Source organism: Punctularia strigosozonata (genome assembly GCF_000264995.1).
Source record: "Punctularia strigosozonata HHB-11173 SS5 unplaced genomic scaffold PUNSTscaffold_1, whole genome shotgun sequence".
In the NCBI taxonomy this organism is placed as follows: domain Eukaryota; kingdom Fungi; phylum Basidiomycota; class Agaricomycetes; order Corticiales; family Punctulariaceae; genus Punctularia; species Punctularia strigosozonata.
Genome location: NW_006767433.1, coordinates 3,547,824 through 3,565,135, shown reverse-complemented (window position 1 = coordinate 3,565,135; position 17,312 = coordinate 3,547,824). Strand labels below are relative to the sequence as shown.

Sequence of the window (17,312 nt, the reverse complement as noted above, 5' to 3'; positions counted from 1 at the left end):
GGAGAGCGAGGTGGGAAAACTGTGCGCGAGAGGCGATTGCCGTATTTGGGTTGGAACACACCACAAGGCTTGCACGGCGCCCCCTGCAGCCTTCCTTCCCTCGACCTCCGCCATGTCCAAGCAGTTCCAGTTCAAGCTCGTCCTTCTCGGTCTGTGGCCCTCGTCGTCCGCTTTGTGACTGTACTCACATCTCACAATGATAGGGGAGTCTGCAGTGGGCAAATCAAGGTCGGTGCTTCCGTGTGCGACGTCATCCGGCGGCAGGCTCACGACTCATCACCAGTCTTGTCCTGCGATTTGTGAAGGACCAATTCGACGACTACCGGGAAAGTACAATCGGAGGCGAGTGCATGTACTCTGCGCAGACGCCCGCAGCGCTTAAGCCTGGAGTACAGCTGCGTTCCTGACACAGACTGTCACCCTGGACGATCAAGCCACCGTCAAGTTCGAAATATGGTATGAACACTCGTCGCCCTGATTCTACAACTCATGTTTTGCCTCAGGGACACCGCCGGCCAGGAACGATACAAGGTTTGCGAGGCCAGCTATAATGGCTTATCTGCCTGCTTACCAACATGAACCGCAGTCTCTTGCCCCCATGTACTACCGGAATGCCAATTGCGCGGTCGTTGTCTATGATATCACGCAAACCGCCTCATTGGAGAAGGCACGCACCTGGATCCGTGAGCTTCAGCGACAGGCAGATCCCTCGATAGTCATCGCCCTATGCGGTAACAAGATCGACCTCGCCGCGCGGCGGCAGGTGACCCAGGAGGAGGCGCAGAAATATGCAGAGGAGGAGGGACTTCTGTGGTTCGAAGCGTCTGCCAAGACCGGCGAGGGTGTGTCGGACGTATTTACGGCTATCGGTAGGCCATTCCAAGGATCGAAGCAAGAACTTCATCTTGATCTATACTTTACAGCCAAGAAATTGCCGTTGACTGCACCACCGACTCGAAACGCTCGCGCCGGCGCAGCTGCACCTGGTCGTCCTGGCGTTGACCTTAACAAGCAGGCGCAAGGCGCAGGGTCGCCGAATGAGAACTGTAATTGCTGATATGGTTAATCAATGACCATGCGGTCGGCGCTACTCTTGAACGACGCAGGCCGCGATTAGAATGATCCCAATCCCCGCCGCTCTTCTGGTCCATCGCCCTACAGCCTTCTCCTTGGATCGTCCTCCCCGCCACTTACATTCTGTAAACTATCATATCGTACATTGATGCTATGTTCTTGTTTCGGTTATTCCTACTCTACTGTCGCGTGGGTGCAGCCGCACGAGTACGAGTCTTGGGCTGTGTACTGAATGGCGCAATGAGCGACCAAGAAGGATAGAGCGGTCAGTGATGTGATCGCTTGAAGAGCGGGGAACGGTCGGCTGATGTGCCACGGAGACAGTACTTTGCATTTGAAGACCTTCCAAGATATCTGACCTTCCTTTCCTTCCGCTCCTTGCAATTGGACCACAACCACGAGATTTATCTCGTTTTCTTTCCTAGGGACTCATGGACCACCAAGCGTGCATAACCGTGGTCCCCCCCACTCCAGTTCGAGGGTCGCAGTACAGGGAGCCATCGCCAACGACGGATTCGTCCGCGACGACCGCCAGCTCGTGGACGCAGCCGCCGACGCCCGAAGTCTCCGCCGTGCCCATCCCCATCATAGAGGAACGGAAGAACTCGTCAGAGACGATATTCAGCATCTATTCCATGTACGGCGGGTCCGCACCTGGCGTACGTGCCTCCGTCACCGACGCGGGCTGCCCTTCGTTCAGGGACTCCTTCTTCCAGACAGACACCCGAGATAGCCGGAGTAGTCGCTTCAGCAAGAACATAGCGGTGCCCGTTGCTCAGATTGATTCGTGGTCACCGTCTCCTTCAGAGGAGTCTGCGGCGAGTGACTATCAATCCGCAAGGACAGCTACACCTCGTCTATCATACGGTGAAAGCTCCGGACATCGAGCGTCTAGTACAGCCTCCTCCGAGCACGACCGCTTCGCTCTCAATCAAGCTGCTTCATCCACCATTTCACTACGCAACCGTACACCGCCGCGAGTCTCCTCCCTCGACCCGTCTGCGATCCCTTTGCCGCCTTCCGGATCGAGTACGCCCCGCATTCGACCACCTCTCGATGTTTTGGTACCGTCAGAACCGGAAAACCGCCATGCGTCTCCTTCTATTAGAATATCAACGCATCTCGATCCGGGTTCACCGATATCCGCCAAACCGTCACCCGCACGTCCGGAGTCTCAACAGTCATATCACCTCCTACAGACCCCACGAACCGCCTCGACACATCATACCACCATGATGTCAATGCAGACATCTTCACAGAGCGCGCATTCGTTAATAGAGCCTTCGGAGGACGAGCCTGAGGAATCATTCCACGTACGGAGTACTTACGCCCAGCTGGACATGTCCGGCGTAAAGGGAGACGGCCTCGACGAAGGCATAGAGAGGACGCGAGCTAGGATAGGAAGGAACCGCGCTAGCGAGCTGAGGGCGGAGGCGGCCATCGATGACGGCAGCGAGAAGAAACGGGACCTGACAGAGCAGGAGCTGGCATTACTATCGAGCCTCGATAGGTGAGGGGAACGCATATATTCTACCATTTCCGCTCATACATCAGCCGGTAGATATGGATTCTTTATCACGCCCTCGCATGATCGACTTATCAGCCTTCCTACGGCGCCTCTCCTGAAATCTCTATCCAAAATCGGAGTACCAGTGACCACTGCTCCCGCATCCGCCACGTCTCTCTCTGCCGTCCCTCCAGCGAGACCGCCGGTCAAAGAGCAACCACGGATCGAGAAATGGCATCGCATGATGGTTCCTGTGCTCCGTGACCAGGGCGGTAACGTCGAATACTGGTCCGTGAAGTCGAGCAAGGAGTCCAAGCTCCGAGAGCGGACGTACAAGGGCATACCGGACCGTTGGCGAGCCGCGGCTTGGGAACTGCTCATTGGGCGGTATGCCAAGTCAAGCAAGCAGGACATGATGGCCCTTGCTAGGGACTACAGGGAGGGTATCGACCGGCCGTCGACATACGACGTACAGATTGACCTGGATGTTCCGAGGACAATCAGTGGTCATGTCATGTTTCGTACGCGTTACGGTTCTGGGTCAGTCCCGTCGTTTTTCCGTCTTGTCGTGTTTGGATAACCATTCGTAATAGACAGCGTTCTCTTTTTCATGTCTTGCACTCCTTCTCCTTACGCTGCCAGGAATGCGGGTATTGTCAGGGCATGGGTCCCATAGCAGCAACACTACTGTGCTACTTCGACGCGGAACGTGTTTACGCGTCGCTTGTGCGATTACACGACGCATACGCCATGCACTCAACATTCGCTCCTGGATTTCCTGGATTACTGGAGGCTATTTATATTCAGGAACGTATGATGCAACAAACGATGCCTGGAGTATACGAAGCATTCAAGCGGCATATGGTGTCAACTACCAGTTACGCGACCAAGTGGTACATCACGCTATTCTCCAATTCTGTCCCGTTTCAAATGCAGTTGCGTTTGTGGGATGTATTTCTTCTGGAGGGGCCTGATCTTTTCATCGTCATGGCTGTCGCGATTGTCTGGGTATACCGAGGTTGGTCATTGCGCAGAATCGCAGCTTCTTGTTCACTCATGTTCTCCGGCCTTGTAGATCACATAACGTCGAGTGCTGCAAATTTCGAGACCGTGCTCTCCTTGCTGTCGTCCTTCTTCGTGCCAGAGGATGAAGATGCACTGTTGGCATGGATAGAGAAGGTCCTGGGTAACAAACGCATTCGCTCCGACATGCTGTCATGGCGCCACGAGTGGCGAGCTTTAGTGGCTGCAGGCAAAGAAAGTGATGCGCTCTTATAGCATCATTGGAGTGTAGAGCTTTCAAGGCATGATTTTCTCCTGGTAGGATGTTTTGGCACTATTATCGTTTATTCATACCCTCACTACTCGTAGTGCTCCTAATTGATCACTTGCATTGGCTGTCATTTACCATCCATCTGTACCTATAGCACCATTATTGGTTTACGTCCCGGAATGCATGGTCGCTATCAGTTTAAATGATACAGTGCGATGATGAAGAAAAAGATAACATGATATGCTGGGTATATTGTATATCAACGTCATCGACCATCAAACATGTCCTCTAGGATACTTCGTTCCACCTCTGGCCAATCGATGGTTCCCGAACTCGCGTACACGCTCTCATAAGAGGCGATGCTGACGCTAGAGAAAAAAGGAACTAAGTCCCTAATGCTGTCGATCTGTCTTAAGTTATGAAGCATTGGTCGACGCATCAACTTCGGATCGATCGCCGTCGCTGGTCCCGGACTTGGAACAGTCTGCGGGGTGGATCTCGCGTCCTGTGAATGCGCATGCTCAGGCGTAATCACAGCTTGTGTGCCAAAGGGCTTACCCTATACTCGGTAGTCGGAAGGTCCGCGGCAATTTCAGCTAGTTGGTCCAATAGCGCATCCGGATACCATCCATCAGGGCGATACACAGCATCCACCGTATCGGTGATGAAGATCCATTGATGTCTATGAACTTGCTAGTCAGAACTGTCAACCTGTTTATACAATGCTCATCGTACATCTGAAACTCCTGGGTCTGCAGAGTGAGAAGGAGGTCGAGACACTTGCACGCAGACAGAACCAGGGGAAGTTCCTCCGAACCATCCGCAGGGACGCTTGCTTTAAGCTGATCGAAGAGACGGTACTGGAACGATGCCGGTCAATAGACGTCGGACCCAAAGGTAGCCTCTTACCAGTTCAGTCAGTATGACAGGCCAAAAGCTGGTCAGGTTGTGCGGTGATAGGCGACAGAGAAGGACCCGAACGCAAAGGTACACTTCACTCTGCACCACTGGTGAAGACACATTGCGGAAAATCTCCACCAGCTTCTCTTGCACGGAAGGCAGTTGAGCAAGGAAGTGATTTTTTTCTCCCGCAAGAAGAACGTAGGACAGCCGTCGTAGATTCAGCGACTGCAGCAACATCTCGTATTCCCGGTTGACGAAGATGTTGGCGGAAGGAGCAGTGTAAACCTTGCCTGTCATGGAGGTTCGACTAGCGACCAACGATCACGGCAGGATAACGTACCGAGAAGCTCGGGGAAAGCTGTCTTGTCGAAATCAACAAGTGCAGCAACGATCGGTTGCCAACATGCGCCGCCGTTCGGTGTTGAATTGAACACGCGATTATCTGCCAGTGTCTCCATCACAGGTCCGCGCCAGACTTTCAGGCTACCTTGAATCCGAGTCATCTCATGTATGATATTGACAACCGTATCATCTGCGTCGAAGGGCCTAATGCAAGGTAAGCGTTGCGTGATGTGAATTTTTGACAGTATACCTGGATCTGCCTTTCGTCGCGGGATTCACAATGTAATAGACGATGTTGTTGCAGGCGTTGCCTATCTTATCATTATCCATCAAGAACCCGCGTAGGTTGGATAAGACATCGGTCGCAATGTACTGAACAATCTGTTGGCAGAATAAGCCAATGGTCTACCAGTAGAAGTCGTTAACATACCTGAGATATGAGATCCGGCCCTGTATCCACGCTGACGGCAATAGGACTGTCTTGCGCTAACTTCTCAGCCATATTATTCTCTGAAGCCACTGCGGTGACTTAGTGAGGAAGAAATACGTAAATCGAGCAGTGTGATACCTCGGTGAAGGGCAGCACCGCCAGGAATGGGCGAGCTCCGTCCATTCGTTGTTAGAGCTTCTTTGTTTATACGGCGAATCCATCCGCCTTGATCTCGTCCAGCGAGGCCCACGCATGCATCGAGGAGTCTACTGAAGGTATCCTAGCTGAAAGTAAGCAACCCTACCTTCATGCACGCACAGGTAGGTACCTGTAGTTCCTTGCGAAGACGGCGATCCTCCAGTGCCGTCGTCTGCGTCAACTTAGAGGCTAAAACACTAAAGCAACTGTAGGTTGGTCAGTATCACCGTATATATATTCACAGCTGGCTCTGAGCCTAACCGCAGTGTTGAAAAAGTCTGCACTTTGTACTCTCGGGTGTTTCCCAGAACCTCTTTGGTCAGTTGCTGAAAGCGACCCCAGACCTGTGCAACCAAGGGTCCCTCCAATCCTACCATATACTGTTCCAAGAACCTAAACAGAGCAGAATCGGATCTGTCAAGTATCATCAGCCACATCCGGAGGTAGGAGATGCAGCGCAACTCACGGTTCAGGATTGACACCCTGTTTCCTTGACTTATCCGCACTCGTCGATATTCGGATCATGATGCTTTCGCAAATCATGTGAACCACGGTTTGGGCACTGGACGCCAAGTAATCTACCAATTCGAACGAAGTCACATCGCGACCACCGGTGTCCTGAATCATCCTGGTTTAAAGTATGTTTGACCACCGAATATACGCACGCACCTGTTGAGTCTTGCTCCAGCATTGAATGAGTGATTCCAGCACTTCAGTCGAATGGGCGCGGAAAAGGTGTTCCAGGACACGTCGACAACGTGTCCGAATTCGTGTATAGATGACGCTGAGGGTTTCGCTTCTGGGGTCCCATGTTGGTGGATCCGTCCATTCGAGTGATGCACATGTTGCGTATAATACGCGGACTGCCTCGTCTAGAGAGTGATAACTAGCCGACCTGACCTACACGCAAGTCAATGCCATCCTCATCGGCCGCTGCAGAGGAAGTCGCATACATTGAGGTGCTCGCCTTGTGGGGGGTGGGTTTGGTCCGTGCTGAAAACAGTAGATACATAGCCGAGGATGCCACCGCTGGTCTCGGACCCTCCCTTGTCGGGGGCGAAGTTTTCGTCCTCAAATTGCATAGATCCCGGCGTATGTGACAAGTGCAACAGCACGAGTCGTTCCAAGGCACCCAGAAGCATAGAAAATTCGGCGTCGTCAACAGCAACCCTAATGTCAACGCCGGTTGTCGACGCCGATGATACTCGCTGTAATCGTTGAAGCGTTGCGTGGAGTTGACGACATACACAATCGTTGAGCGGGCCCACTGCGGCTTGTAACAGGTGTTGGAACTGCGGAATCGTCATGAGGATAAAATCGAACCAGTGTTGTAGAACAGGCCGATTCGAGCTGGTCGATATTGAGTCCACCAGAGTTACGATCAATAGCGGGTTGACCGCAGTCGTGCTCCTAGGTGCATTTTGACCATCAGTAGTTCGGACCTGCTCGTTTGAACGTGCATCCGTGATGGCATTAGACGCTGAGATGATAGAGTGGAGGAGGTGGAGCAACTTGTTCTGCAGATCCAGTTGCTGGGTGTGAACCGAGACATAAAGCTTGCCAATGATTGAAGACTCCATATTCTGGATAGCAATGTCATCCACTTCGCCGCGAGATACCAGAGCTTGCAATATATCGATCGCAACGGACTGGATGGTCACATTGTAGGGTCCCATGGTTCCCGTAGCCCCAACGGACGGTTCTGACATAATATATCTATTCCACCATGAGATAATTTCCACGTACAGCATGTCCATGGCGTACCGTAGCAGAACCTCGACTATAACGTCAAGATAGCTCACGTCAGGGCGGGAAGCCACGACTAGGGTTGCAAATCAGTTCTTGCTATCTCGGAAGGTCTCTGTTTCCTACGTTTGTCTAGTCGTTTTCCCAGCTCCGGATATGACGTTCGTCGGGCCGGGGTACTCCTGGTAGTTTTGGTGAAGCCTTGACCACCGAACCGAACCACGGAAAGCAGAATTTCCAGGAGATGGTGGATATATCGCTGGTCCATCGAGTCCTCATATCGATAAGTAGGCAGTTCTCTGCCGTTAACTGTAGTGCTCGCTAATCTGCGTCGGATAGAGGGGTCCAGAAGAGAGAACAAGATTGGGTCGAGAACGCTGCAAAGATATGAGCCTATTCACGATGTATAGATGTGGACTGCAGTCGCACCGAACATAAGATCTCAAGCTACAACGCATCCATACCTCACCTAACCGACGCATGGTCGGATCATCACTCCGTAAGGTACCCAGAACAATGAACATTGGGGCTCTAAGCCTAAAGCCAGGAAGGAAGCCATCATCTTGCAGCTCAGTGAGTAAACACGGCGTAGCGCCCTCGTCGAGCCAATAAGCTTACCCGTTAGGCGCCACAAGACGCCGAAAGCCTGGTGGGCCTTCTGCACATCCCTTGATTCCGAAGTGGTCAGTATCCGGGCAATCACTGATTCGACATGCGAGAGTGCCCCAAAACTCTCCAAGGACCAGATGAGGTTGACGGCTCTAACATGGTAGGCCGCAAATTCGGGATCAAGGTATGTCCATAACTGCGGCGAGAAAGGTCAGGGCTATGGGCGGAAGAACCTGGATGGTTCTGAATTCACTGACAGCGGAAACAATCCTTTCAGTGGCTTTCCGGTCAGAAATGGACAGTCTGGGCGTGAGATCTTGTCTTTGGTGAAGGGAGCAAGTAAGGGTGACAACTCGGTCGATGATGGCGAAGGTTGCAACCTGCAAATAGCAATGGTCAAACAAACTACCAGCTACCAGGATGTGAGCATGTTCTTCACCTCTCCTTCTATGCAGCCCAACACGGCTGTTAGCCATGCAGCAGGCTGCCACGGTACAGTAAGAGGTGCCCCTGATTTTTCGCCAAGATGCTGAAGCATCCTGGCGATCAAAACCAAGGCCTGGACTAGTACAGCTTGCGCTGTCGGCAAGGGGCCAGATGATACGAACCGTGCTATGGCAGCACTGGCTTTCACCAGATGCCCAAACATAATGGCGAAGACAGAGGAAGAATTGACGTCCTGTGCAGGCAATTCGAGCGCAGCAGATATGCCGTAGAATTCACAAGCTGCATGATACGGCGAGGCATTTACTTCCGGAGTATGTCGTAGGTTTGCAACCGGAATCTTCAAGATCAAGTCCTCCAACAGACGGAGTACCTCCGGAAGTTGTTGGGTCAGTGATGTCTGCGGTTCCGCACTTGTTCGGTACTGAGCCTAATATGTGAGTACGGTCATACTCGATACTCGGGGAGGGAAATCTGCTCACCGCGAGTACGTGTGCAACGGACATAGAGACAAGCGGGAAGTGGACTGTCCGCACTTCTTCATCGTGGCGGAATTCCTGAACGATGAAGCGAGCCAGCGATATGCCCTGTACAACACAATAGTTGATCAGCTGACAAGCCGTATCATACCGGATGGAGCTAGCACACTTGGTTTTCCCGTCCATCTCCAACGATCTCGGCGAACACCCGAGGTAATAGATGTCGCCATAATGCCTGAGGCTCGACGGCTTCGTATAAAGTACTGGCTGTCATGGTGATCTGAATGGCAATATCAACCGTCAGTGAGAACCCGTGTTGACAGTTTGTAGACTTACATCTTCTCCTCCTCTTGCGCGCTCTGCGGATTTCTTTACTGCTCTGAAGGCGTCGTATATGAGGGCATCCATCAACGGGCCGCCCACTTCCCATTTATCCATCAAAGATATTAGTATCTTGAAGGGCCTCGACTCCGAGTACTCTACGGAAGGCGAGAACATGTCCTCCTACGAGAAAAGTCACTGTATTGCAAGAGCCGAGTCAGATGCCTACGTACCCTCAAAGTCGATCGCAGTAATTCAAGCCCGTGATCGCGCAAGTACAATACCTGGGCATCCGAGTTATCGTCAGAACCGAGTAACCAGGTGTATAGCCTTCTGTTCAGTGAAAGATCCCTCCGGAGAACTACGCCAGATGCTGCGCGCATAAGAATCGATTTGTCTTCAGGCGTAGCACGCTTCACAGTTATACTGTCCATGCGAAGTGACTGAATGAGAAGATCCAACGCGCTCCGACGGACGAGCAGGTTTTCATCTTCGAGCGTAGCGGCGAAGGCCCGAATCATCAGACCGATGTCGTTCCCAACTATGTGGGATATAGCTATCTCGAGTTTTGGATGAAGGATATGTAGCAGATTTCAATCTGGAACTTACATTCGTCTGGTTTGACACGAGGTAGTCGGCGTGAGAGGAAGTTCAATGCGGTTCCACGGGCAGAAGGTGTCGTCAACAGTACGAGCCAAACGTTCTGGAGGAAGAATGAGGGCGAAACAGTTCCGGATAGACGGTCCAAAAGCCTGAGCACCTGATTGTTGTCAAGGTTTCGAGCTCTAGTCTGGCTTAGCTCAACGTACTTGTTCAAAGAATTCGCTCGTCTCTTCTTCCAAGCCTGGGAGGAGAGCGAGTATGAAAGCCTTCATGATAGGCCTAAGGCCTTCTTGGAGAGGTAGATAGTGCGTGTCAAATAGATTCAGGAGGCTAGGCTGACGGTATGGACGACGCAATGTGAGGTTCAGGTTCCCCGTGTAAAACATGGAAGAGTGTATATACCTTGACTGATGTTGCAGCGTATTCAAAGAAGGGAAACAGCCCCGAAGACCAAAGTGCAAGATCTTGGCGCAGTCCCGCCGACTATTGGGATAATGAGCCGAGCATTCGTCACATAAGAACATCACTTGCCCCAAGAACTGCCAATATATGGGCATATACATCCAGCGCCCGTTGATGTACACCTGTCGGTAGAGCCGGATTCAGGCATTGAGATAGGCGTTTCGCGACCACCAACTTCCGAGGGATTTCCTTGAATTGCATGTATGCTTGAAACGTCTGACAGTAGCAATTGGTCCAGTCGCCCAGAGGTATTCGACATTACTTACCTTTAGCAGTTGTTTGAGGAAAGCAATGCAATCCGCCCATTCCTGGACGTTCTCGAAGGAGTTCAGGCATTTCTCGACTTGCTGGGTATATTTCTTATACTTGGGATCTGATGCATATGACTGAACGATTCTAGCTGGCACACGGGAAACGCTTGAATGACTGTTTCAACCTCGACATGATGGGTCCGAGACGAACCATGTTCGCTGGAGAGCGCAATTGCTCGTGATTTCTTCGTACTACCAGTCTCCGGTACGCTCGTGGTCGCCATAGAGAGAAGCTCAACTCATATGCTGATGAGCCGTTCGTGCGACGGGATCTCGGACGGACAGAACCGTGAATGCTTGCGGCAGACGCTACGCTCAGCTTGTGGCGGTGTCTAACGTCCCCTGACTTAATATTGAACCGTTCGATTTGGTTGGATAAATGTGTACGGCACGAAGAGGTAATATCAGAGGGATGCACAATACATGGATCACAATCGGCAGAAATACAAAAAAATCAAGACAGCGACGAACCCAAACGTGTGGTCACCGGGATCAAGCACGCAAGCCGGCTGATATGGATTAAGCCTCGTCTGCAGGGTCTGTGGACGCGATTATGCTGGTCCGCATCTTCGTGGGTGCGCGGACGACGCTCGAATGAGGCTCAGCGGGGACAGAACCTGACCTCGAAGATCCTTTCGACCGGGAACCCCTACCCGTACCAGCAGCACCAGGGCTAGCGGCAGACATGGAGATCGACGCTAGCTTCGGCAACGAAACAGCGCTCAACGCAGTCGCATTTGCGTCCACGAACGCTTGCGGCGTCTTCGACGGACCGCCCAGATGTTCTGCAAAGGCAGAATCCCTGTCTCCAACCCAGCAACGTGCGAACCATCGGCCACCCGCAATTCCGCGTACCTCGCGATTCGCTTGGCGCCAACGTCGGACGCGTTTGCCGCTTTTGTCCAGGGGCAGGATAGGTGCGAATCCTGTACCAATCTTTACTGGAGGTTGCACAGGAAATGGCTTGTTGGGTAACGGGTAGACGGGTACGGGCGCTGAGGAGGATGTCTGGAAAGGAACGTCCGGGTTTATCAGGGAAGCATCAATGGTCTCGAGGTCACGGTCACGGAATTCCGGCGGGGGAGACGACGCAGCCGTCCCCGAGTATCCTACTAGGAAATGAGACTATTAAAGAGATTCTATGACTTGGGCTTACCGCCGTCACTTAGATGGCCATGGTCATCAACTGAAAGTTGTGCGTTACTGGATGCCCTGTCACGGATGTCAGTTGGAGAATGAAATGCGGAAAGGGCGAAACGCACTTGGACAGCGTCTTCCGAGCTCGTGGAGGACCAGTACCTGCAGCCTTTCGCGGGGTTGACGTATGCTTCTTGCGATGCTGGATAGGAGCGCTAGGGTCTACTTCGATTATGGTCCCGGGAGGGTCAGCCGGGCTGACCGGGAAGGTGGACTCGAAAGTTGCCATTGTCGGCTGCAAAGGATCTTTTTCTGCCTTGCGTTTGCGAGACTTCTCCGCCTTTGCTTTAGGGATTTTGTCCTTCCTTCCCTTGAGCGGCGTAGTCGTAAACGGTGGTGCTGGACCGTGAGCAGCCGCGCCTGACATGGACGGAGCACCATCTTCATCAAGCTCGTCCACAAGCTCGTCTATGTCGTCTTCTTCGTCATCGTCCGCGAGAGGTTTCTCTCCCGAATGTCGAGCTCTGGGCTCGTTCATGACCAGTTTCACTTTGAACTTGGACGTCGCTTGCGGCTGAGGGCGCGGGTTTGGAGGAGGAGAATCCTCCTCACGCAGAGCCGAGATGTGAGGGGCCTCCATATCAATATCTTGGTCCATAGCAGGCACAAACGTGTTGAGCGTGGGTCGTAATACGTACGCTTGTGGACGTCACTACATAACACTTGAGCGCGCTGCCGATGGTATAGGTGCACAGCCACAGGAAGCCGCTACCAATTCCCTCGCGGTTCGATTTGCATCGGAGGCACGTCTCCCTGATCGCTGTACTTTGCAATGTAAGGTCGGCCAAGGAGCATGCGAGTCGCGACTCCCGTGTGGACTACAAGTTGCAACCTCCGGTGAGCACCACCGACGACTCCGTGTCCGCCAGCCCTGCCACCACGTGCCAAGCCTTCTTCCGCCTTACTGCTTTCGTCGACTCGCTTGAACAACACAAACGGGGAACAAGAGCCGGCCATAGGAAGCCCCCGACTTACAAGCGCTCGTCCTTTTACGGCAACATCCTTGTACCCATCATGGCACATCGCAACCTCATCGTTCTGAGCACGACGGCGCTCTTGGACAAGGGCGAGGAGTATAATAAACCTGTCGCCGCCGTCGGGGAAGTCTCCAGGCACTCGTCTGTCTACAACAACTCCACTCCACTTATACACGTTGGGTCTTCCTCTGGATACCGCCTCCGCCGTTAAGGCCCGGTTAGCCCCAGTCAACATTCACCCACAACCACCACCGCCCACTCGTCCTTGGGCCCATCTACCCCAAGTCGTGGTCATACATTCAGACGATCAGAGGCATCGCACCGAGTGCCGAATCACTGCTGCACGGCCATCCTCCACATACAGTCTTCCATCTCACCGGACCATACGTTTACCATAATGTCCAACTACACCAACGGCGGCTCCGTTTACGCGCACATGCCCGCATCACCCACATCACCCAATGCCTTCGCGGGCTTTCAACAATCGCCGCGAGACGCCCATGCGATGTACACGTCCATGGGCGCCGTTTTCGCCTCCTCTGGCGGAAACCAGTCTTCAAGGAGCAAGAACTCCTCCGCGGGAGGTGTGCTGAAGAAGTTGGCGTCGAGGAAGTGATAACGCGACCTGCCGCGATGAATGGAGTTCGAGGGAAAGCTGGTGGTCCATGGGCGGAAAGAGAAGAGGGCCCAACCATTGCGTTGCTGGACACGCACCGATCCATCCGCATCTGCATCCTTATTCTTCGCATATGTGCCATCGCCATAGCGAGACCACTGTATCAACTAGACCCACTTTGTAGCATATATGTCGTATATTCTGGTGCAATCTTCACTTGCTGGTGCAATCCGAGTGTGCCAAGTCTTTCTACAGAGTATGATACCAGCTGTCATTGATACTGCGCGGTGCATATGTTCATGGAATGAGATCGAGGTCTACAACTTGTCTACAACGAGCGTGTCATGAATCCCCTTACGTAATAGGTGCGCCTGAAGTTTCCGACCTCCTCCTCCACATCACTTCACTCTTACGGTGAGTCCCGTCCTGGCTGCCTACACCTCGCGTCCCACAAATGCTCACCCATCTTACTGCTCAATGAACAGGTTCAAGGCTCAGTCTGCACGCGGTCAAACTCCTCCGCCGCAGGATCGTGGAACAGGCCGTTGCCCGCTATGACATCCCCCACCGTTAACGTACGTGACGCGAACGGGTTGTTTCCGCATTCCGGTTGTACCCATGAAGCTCTCTCTCTCTTGCAGGTCGTTCGTTACTCTGCTCTGGTTGCCGGTATATTCTACGGCATAGCCCACCGCCGAACGCTGCAGAAAGCACACGACGAGGAGAAGATTCACCACGCGATTCACGACAGGGAACACTTAATAAAGGAAGCCAAGGCTGCGTGGAAGAAGCAGCAGGAGAGCAAGAAAAGCGGAAGCGGGGGTACGTGACTCTTCCAATAATGCTGGCGCACGGCATCCGACACGGTCGCTCATGGACGTTGCAGTTGTCACAGATCCGGAGGACCCCAACTTCGACCTCGAGAAGCTCTTCGCCAAGTGGGAAGCCGAGGCGCGATAGACTTCATACTGTCATTCTCGTCGTTCATGCACTATTAATAATTGTTTCCCCTGTTGCATTGATCGAATAACTTTCGCTTGCCCTCCACATGCACGATATCTGGATACAAACACTTTCGCCTTCAGGCCTCAGGAGCAGTCGAAATAATTGCCCGGTATGACGTTTGTGCATCCGTCCGTATCTTTTTGGAGTGAGAAGGAGAAGAATGAAGCAAATCAGGAGCATACCCATGTGCGTAGGACAGTCGTCAGCCTGGATGCAACCAGTAAGTAGTGTTCATTATATCCGCAGCACGTACTAATCACCTCTTTACAGCATCGTATGCATGCCCGGTTGGCAGCTGGCTCCACCAGTTCGACATAATGGTTGTAGCTGTGTGGGGATCTGCATGACGCGAAGAACAGCGAAAGCGGGCAAGACGACGCACCCACTGCATACACTTCCTACCGGATTGCCCTGTCCTTTCGGACCGCCGCTGCTGTCGTACTGTCCACCGTAGTCATCGGCGTTCAATTGCGGTGTCGACTCGACCCTGATGCAACCAGTCACTGGATGATTTTGTTATCATAATATTCCGGTATTCATGTGCAGGATACTCACGCTGAGTGTACTTCCCTGCGCCGTGAGCCGTCTTGTGTTCCACGCTTCTCCAAAAGTTGTCCGGTAACCGGCCCTGCTTATCTGATGTCCTTGCAGCATCAGAGCAGAACGTTTTCTCCCCCCCTGGGTACTCGGAGTCGCCGATGTTTGTGTGCGCATCTCGTGGCATAATCATGCTACGACATATGTAAGGAAGCTAACGTGTCGTTTTGTCGACGAGGGAAGACGTACCAGTATTTGTGTTCATCCTGGATTGAAACGATGTTGTCTGCGCTCGTTCGAGCGTACTTCAGTATAGAGGCCGAAGTGAGCGAAAAGATGAACGCCAAAACGAGTACCCTCCCTGCAATCTGTCGTGGCATGTCTGAGTGAATAGAGTGTTGATAGCAGATGCACAGGTCCGGCAGCTCGTTGGGTGTTGGCTTCTTATACCACTGCATGTTGAAACGTCAAGTGTAGTCGGCACTTGAAACAGTCAAAACAGTCAAAAATGCTTGAACTGGCACTAAAATCAACGGTGGATACAATATGCGTGGCGATGATACAGGGAGAGAGCTGGATTATTATTCGCTCCTGACGGAACGCAAATAGAGTCACCGTCATGCGCAGACGAAGATTCAGGACATGCTGCATTGAGCAATAGGTGGATGACATCGACGATAGACAGTGGGCAACATCGTGCAAGATGATAAACAACCTTACGGTTTCGCTGCGACCGGGGCTTTGTTCTGGTTTTGCGTAGATTTGGCTCGACTTGCGCCGCTCCCACCGCGCCGCTTTCCACCTCGCGCTCCTCCACGAGGCTTCTTCGCAGCCTTTTCTTCGCAATAAGGGCAGATCCATTCGGTCTGTTCTTCCGGGATTTTGGTCATCTGCAGACACTCCAGATGGAACTTTGGAAAGCATGCTCCCGTCAGTTTATGGTCTTTCGAGGGTGTCACGGGAGCGCTCACCCATGAATATTGACAGGTCTTGCTGTCGCACCCAATCATCTGCCCGAAGCTCCCTCTGTTACAAACACACCATAGTTGCGTGTCCGGCTCCTCTTCATCCCCTTCGACCGCACTATCCTCTGCCCCAGGAGGAGGGAGGCTGATATCGCGTACGACACCTGGACCTTCCAACGGTCCACGTGCCCATCCCTGAGCTGCGCTTGCGTAGGACTGATTAGCCAATGGTGCTGGCAATGAGGGATGCGAGGTGGATGCAGACGGTGGCTGCTCCGCACGAGGGTTAGGCACAACGAAAGCTTCTTGTGTGATGGGAGTGCCAACGTTGGAGTTCCGCCCACGCCGTGTCCCCGAAGCATTGCTACCTTCCCGTTTGGTCCCAATGACAGAGGCATGTCCGGCGGCGGTACGAGCCTGAGGGATGTGGGAGGCAATAGAGAGGAGAGACTCCGCTGGTGAGGCGGCGCGATCAGACCTGGAGTGATTGATCAGCGATAAAGAGCGACTCTTCGATCGAGATCTTACTTCTTCACGCGAGCAGCCGCGCGAGGTTGTCGCGTCGGCGCGTGCCCCTCGAGAACGCGCTGCTCTTTGCGCGGGGCACGACCATAGGCCGCAGCGTCGTTGTCCTCTTCTCGGGGTGTCGCTCTTTTGCGTTTCGCAGGGCTTTCCTGGCCGCCGTAAGCTTGCCCTGCAAGGGCGGCTCGGCGACGTCTCCCCTCCTGAGTGTTGCCCTGCATGGTGTACTGGCGAGCCGCGACGTGCGGATAGACGGTATTCCTGCTGATCACGGCGGTCTCAAAGTCGGGGGAGGGTACGTTTTCGAGCAGCGTGGTGAGATGGGCCTCGTGCGTCTGGAGGTTGTCGGCGGCCTGGCAAGCGACGCGGATTTTGTCCTCGCCTCCGGGTTTAAGTCGGCTTGCCTCCTCGGCGATCTCAGCGAGGAGCCATAGACGCTCGTCCTTACGGTCCGGATTGTGATCTTGTTCGATGATAGTTGTGAGGCGCTCAATCTTCGAGGTGATAGAGTGGACGGAGGCAGAGAGGACGGCGTCGAGTTCGCGGAGGTCGGCGAAGTTGCGGGAGAGGTCGAGGGGAAGTGCGTCGAGCGTGTGTGTGTACTCCTGCAGGAGGGCGAGGGAGTAGGCGGTGGCGACGGCGGTGGGCAGGGCCGGTGCGGCGGGTGGACGAGGGGGCATCGCGCCGTGAAGGACGTTCTCGACAGGCAGACGAGGACCACTGGACTTCGACTGGTCGCATTTCCCGTCTGCAAGTGTGGAGGGCGGCCATCACGTGCCGTTAGATGTCCT

General features: G+C 53.3%; 8 protein-coding genes across 8 annotated transcripts; 4 read left to right on the top strand and 4 right to left on the bottom strand.

Moving 5' to 3' along the window:
• Positions 1-100: 100 nt before the first annotated feature.
• Positions 101-1,254, top strand: PUNSTDRAFT_49188 (ras-domain-containing protein). The gene is made up of 7 exons (XM_007379231.1): positions 101-149; positions 204-228; positions 284-342; positions 396-456; positions 504-531; positions 587-869; positions 924-1,254. Exons 1-7 carry the CDS (start codon positions 113-115, stop codon positions 1,055-1,057), a joined length of 627 nt encoding a protein of 208 aa, XP_007379293.1. The 5' UTR covers positions 101-112; the 3' UTR covers positions 1,058-1,254.
• A 1,112-nt stretch (positions 1,255-2,366) lies between these two features.
• Positions 2,367-4,029, top strand: PUNSTDRAFT_80685 (RabGAP/TBC). Its single transcript, XM_007379230.1, has 4 exons — positions 2,367-2,584; positions 2,636-3,121; positions 3,175-3,599; positions 3,657-4,029. The coding sequence occupies exons 1-4, from the start codon at positions 2,415-2,417 to the stop codon at positions 3,857-3,859; spliced, it is 1,284 nt and encodes a 427-aa protein (XP_007379292.1). The 5' UTR covers positions 2,367-2,414; the 3' UTR covers positions 3,860-4,029.
• Positions 4,030-4,108: 79 nt separating this feature from the next.
• Positions 4,109-10,969, bottom strand: PUNSTDRAFT_140678 (uncharacterized protein). The gene is made up of 29 exons (XM_007379229.1): positions 10,854-10,969; positions 10,658-10,791; positions 10,461-10,607; positions 10,332-10,412; positions 10,136-10,264; positions 9,936-10,086; positions 9,560-9,882; positions 9,342-9,509; positions 9,175-9,285; positions 9,009-9,113; positions 8,522-8,950; positions 8,340-8,462; positions 8,092-8,278; positions 7,903-8,035; positions 7,600-7,850; positions 7,492-7,549; positions 6,681-7,443; positions 6,397-6,627; positions 6,194-6,345; positions 5,989-6,141; positions 5,858-5,933; positions 5,668-5,809; positions 5,530-5,618; positions 5,350-5,480; positions 5,098-5,303; positions 4,764-5,047; positions 4,590-4,714; positions 4,413-4,536; positions 4,109-4,359 (listed from the first exon to the last, which is right to left on the bottom strand). The coding sequence occupies exons 1-29, from the start codon at positions 10,924-10,926 to the stop codon at positions 4,120-4,122; spliced, it is 5,319 nt and encodes a 1,772-aa protein (XP_007379291.1). The 5' UTR covers positions 10,927-10,969; the 3' UTR covers positions 4,109-4,119.
• A 139-nt stretch (positions 10,970-11,108) lies between these two features.
• PUNSTDRAFT_140677 (uncharacterized protein) lies at positions 11,109-12,497 on the bottom strand (the record flags this gene model as incomplete). The annotated part of the gene is made up of 3 exons (XM_007379228.1): positions 11,109-11,811; positions 11,859-11,914; positions 11,965-12,497. The coding sequence occupies 3 exons, from the start codon at positions 12,495-12,497 to the stop codon at positions 11,222-11,224; spliced, it is 1,179 nt and encodes a 392-aa protein (XP_007379290.1). The 3' UTR covers positions 11,109-11,221.
• A 639-nt stretch (positions 12,498-13,136) lies between these two features.
• Positions 13,137-13,660, top strand: PUNSTDRAFT_49185 (uncharacterized protein). Its single transcript, XM_007379227.1, has one exon. The coding sequence runs from the start codon at positions 13,274-13,276 to the stop codon at positions 13,490-13,492; it is 219 nt and encodes a 72-aa protein (XP_007379289.1). The 5' UTR covers positions 13,137-13,273; the 3' UTR covers positions 13,493-13,660.
• Positions 13,661-13,984: 324 nt separating this feature from the next.
• Positions 13,985-14,535, top strand: PUNSTDRAFT_96182 (uncharacterized protein). Its single transcript, XM_007379226.1, has 3 exons — positions 13,985-14,067; positions 14,134-14,314; positions 14,379-14,535. Exons 1-3 carry the CDS (start codon positions 14,047-14,049, stop codon positions 14,450-14,452), a joined length of 276 nt encoding a protein of 91 aa, XP_007379288.1. The 5' UTR covers positions 13,985-14,046; the 3' UTR covers positions 14,453-14,535.
• Positions 14,536-14,580: 45 nt separating this feature from the next.
• Positions 14,581-15,414, bottom strand: PUNSTDRAFT_56512 (uncharacterized protein; the record flags this gene model as incomplete). The annotated part of the gene is made up of 6 exons (XM_007379225.1): positions 14,581-14,633; positions 14,680-14,704; positions 14,758-14,824; positions 14,880-15,000; positions 15,053-15,228; positions 15,284-15,414. 6 exons carry the CDS (start codon positions 15,412-15,414, stop codon positions 14,581-14,583), a joined length of 573 nt encoding a protein of 190 aa, XP_007379287.1.
• Positions 15,415-15,563: 149 nt separating this feature from the next.
• PUNSTDRAFT_80677 (uncharacterized protein) lies at positions 15,564-17,201 on the bottom strand (the record flags this gene model as incomplete). The annotated part of the gene is made up of 3 exons (XM_007379224.1): positions 15,564-15,945; positions 16,006-16,477; positions 16,528-17,201. The coding sequence occupies 3 exons, from the start codon at positions 17,199-17,201 to the stop codon at positions 15,751-15,753; spliced, it is 1,341 nt and encodes a 446-aa protein (XP_007379286.1). The 3' UTR covers positions 15,564-15,750.
• Positions 17,202-17,312: the final 111 nt, after the last annotated feature.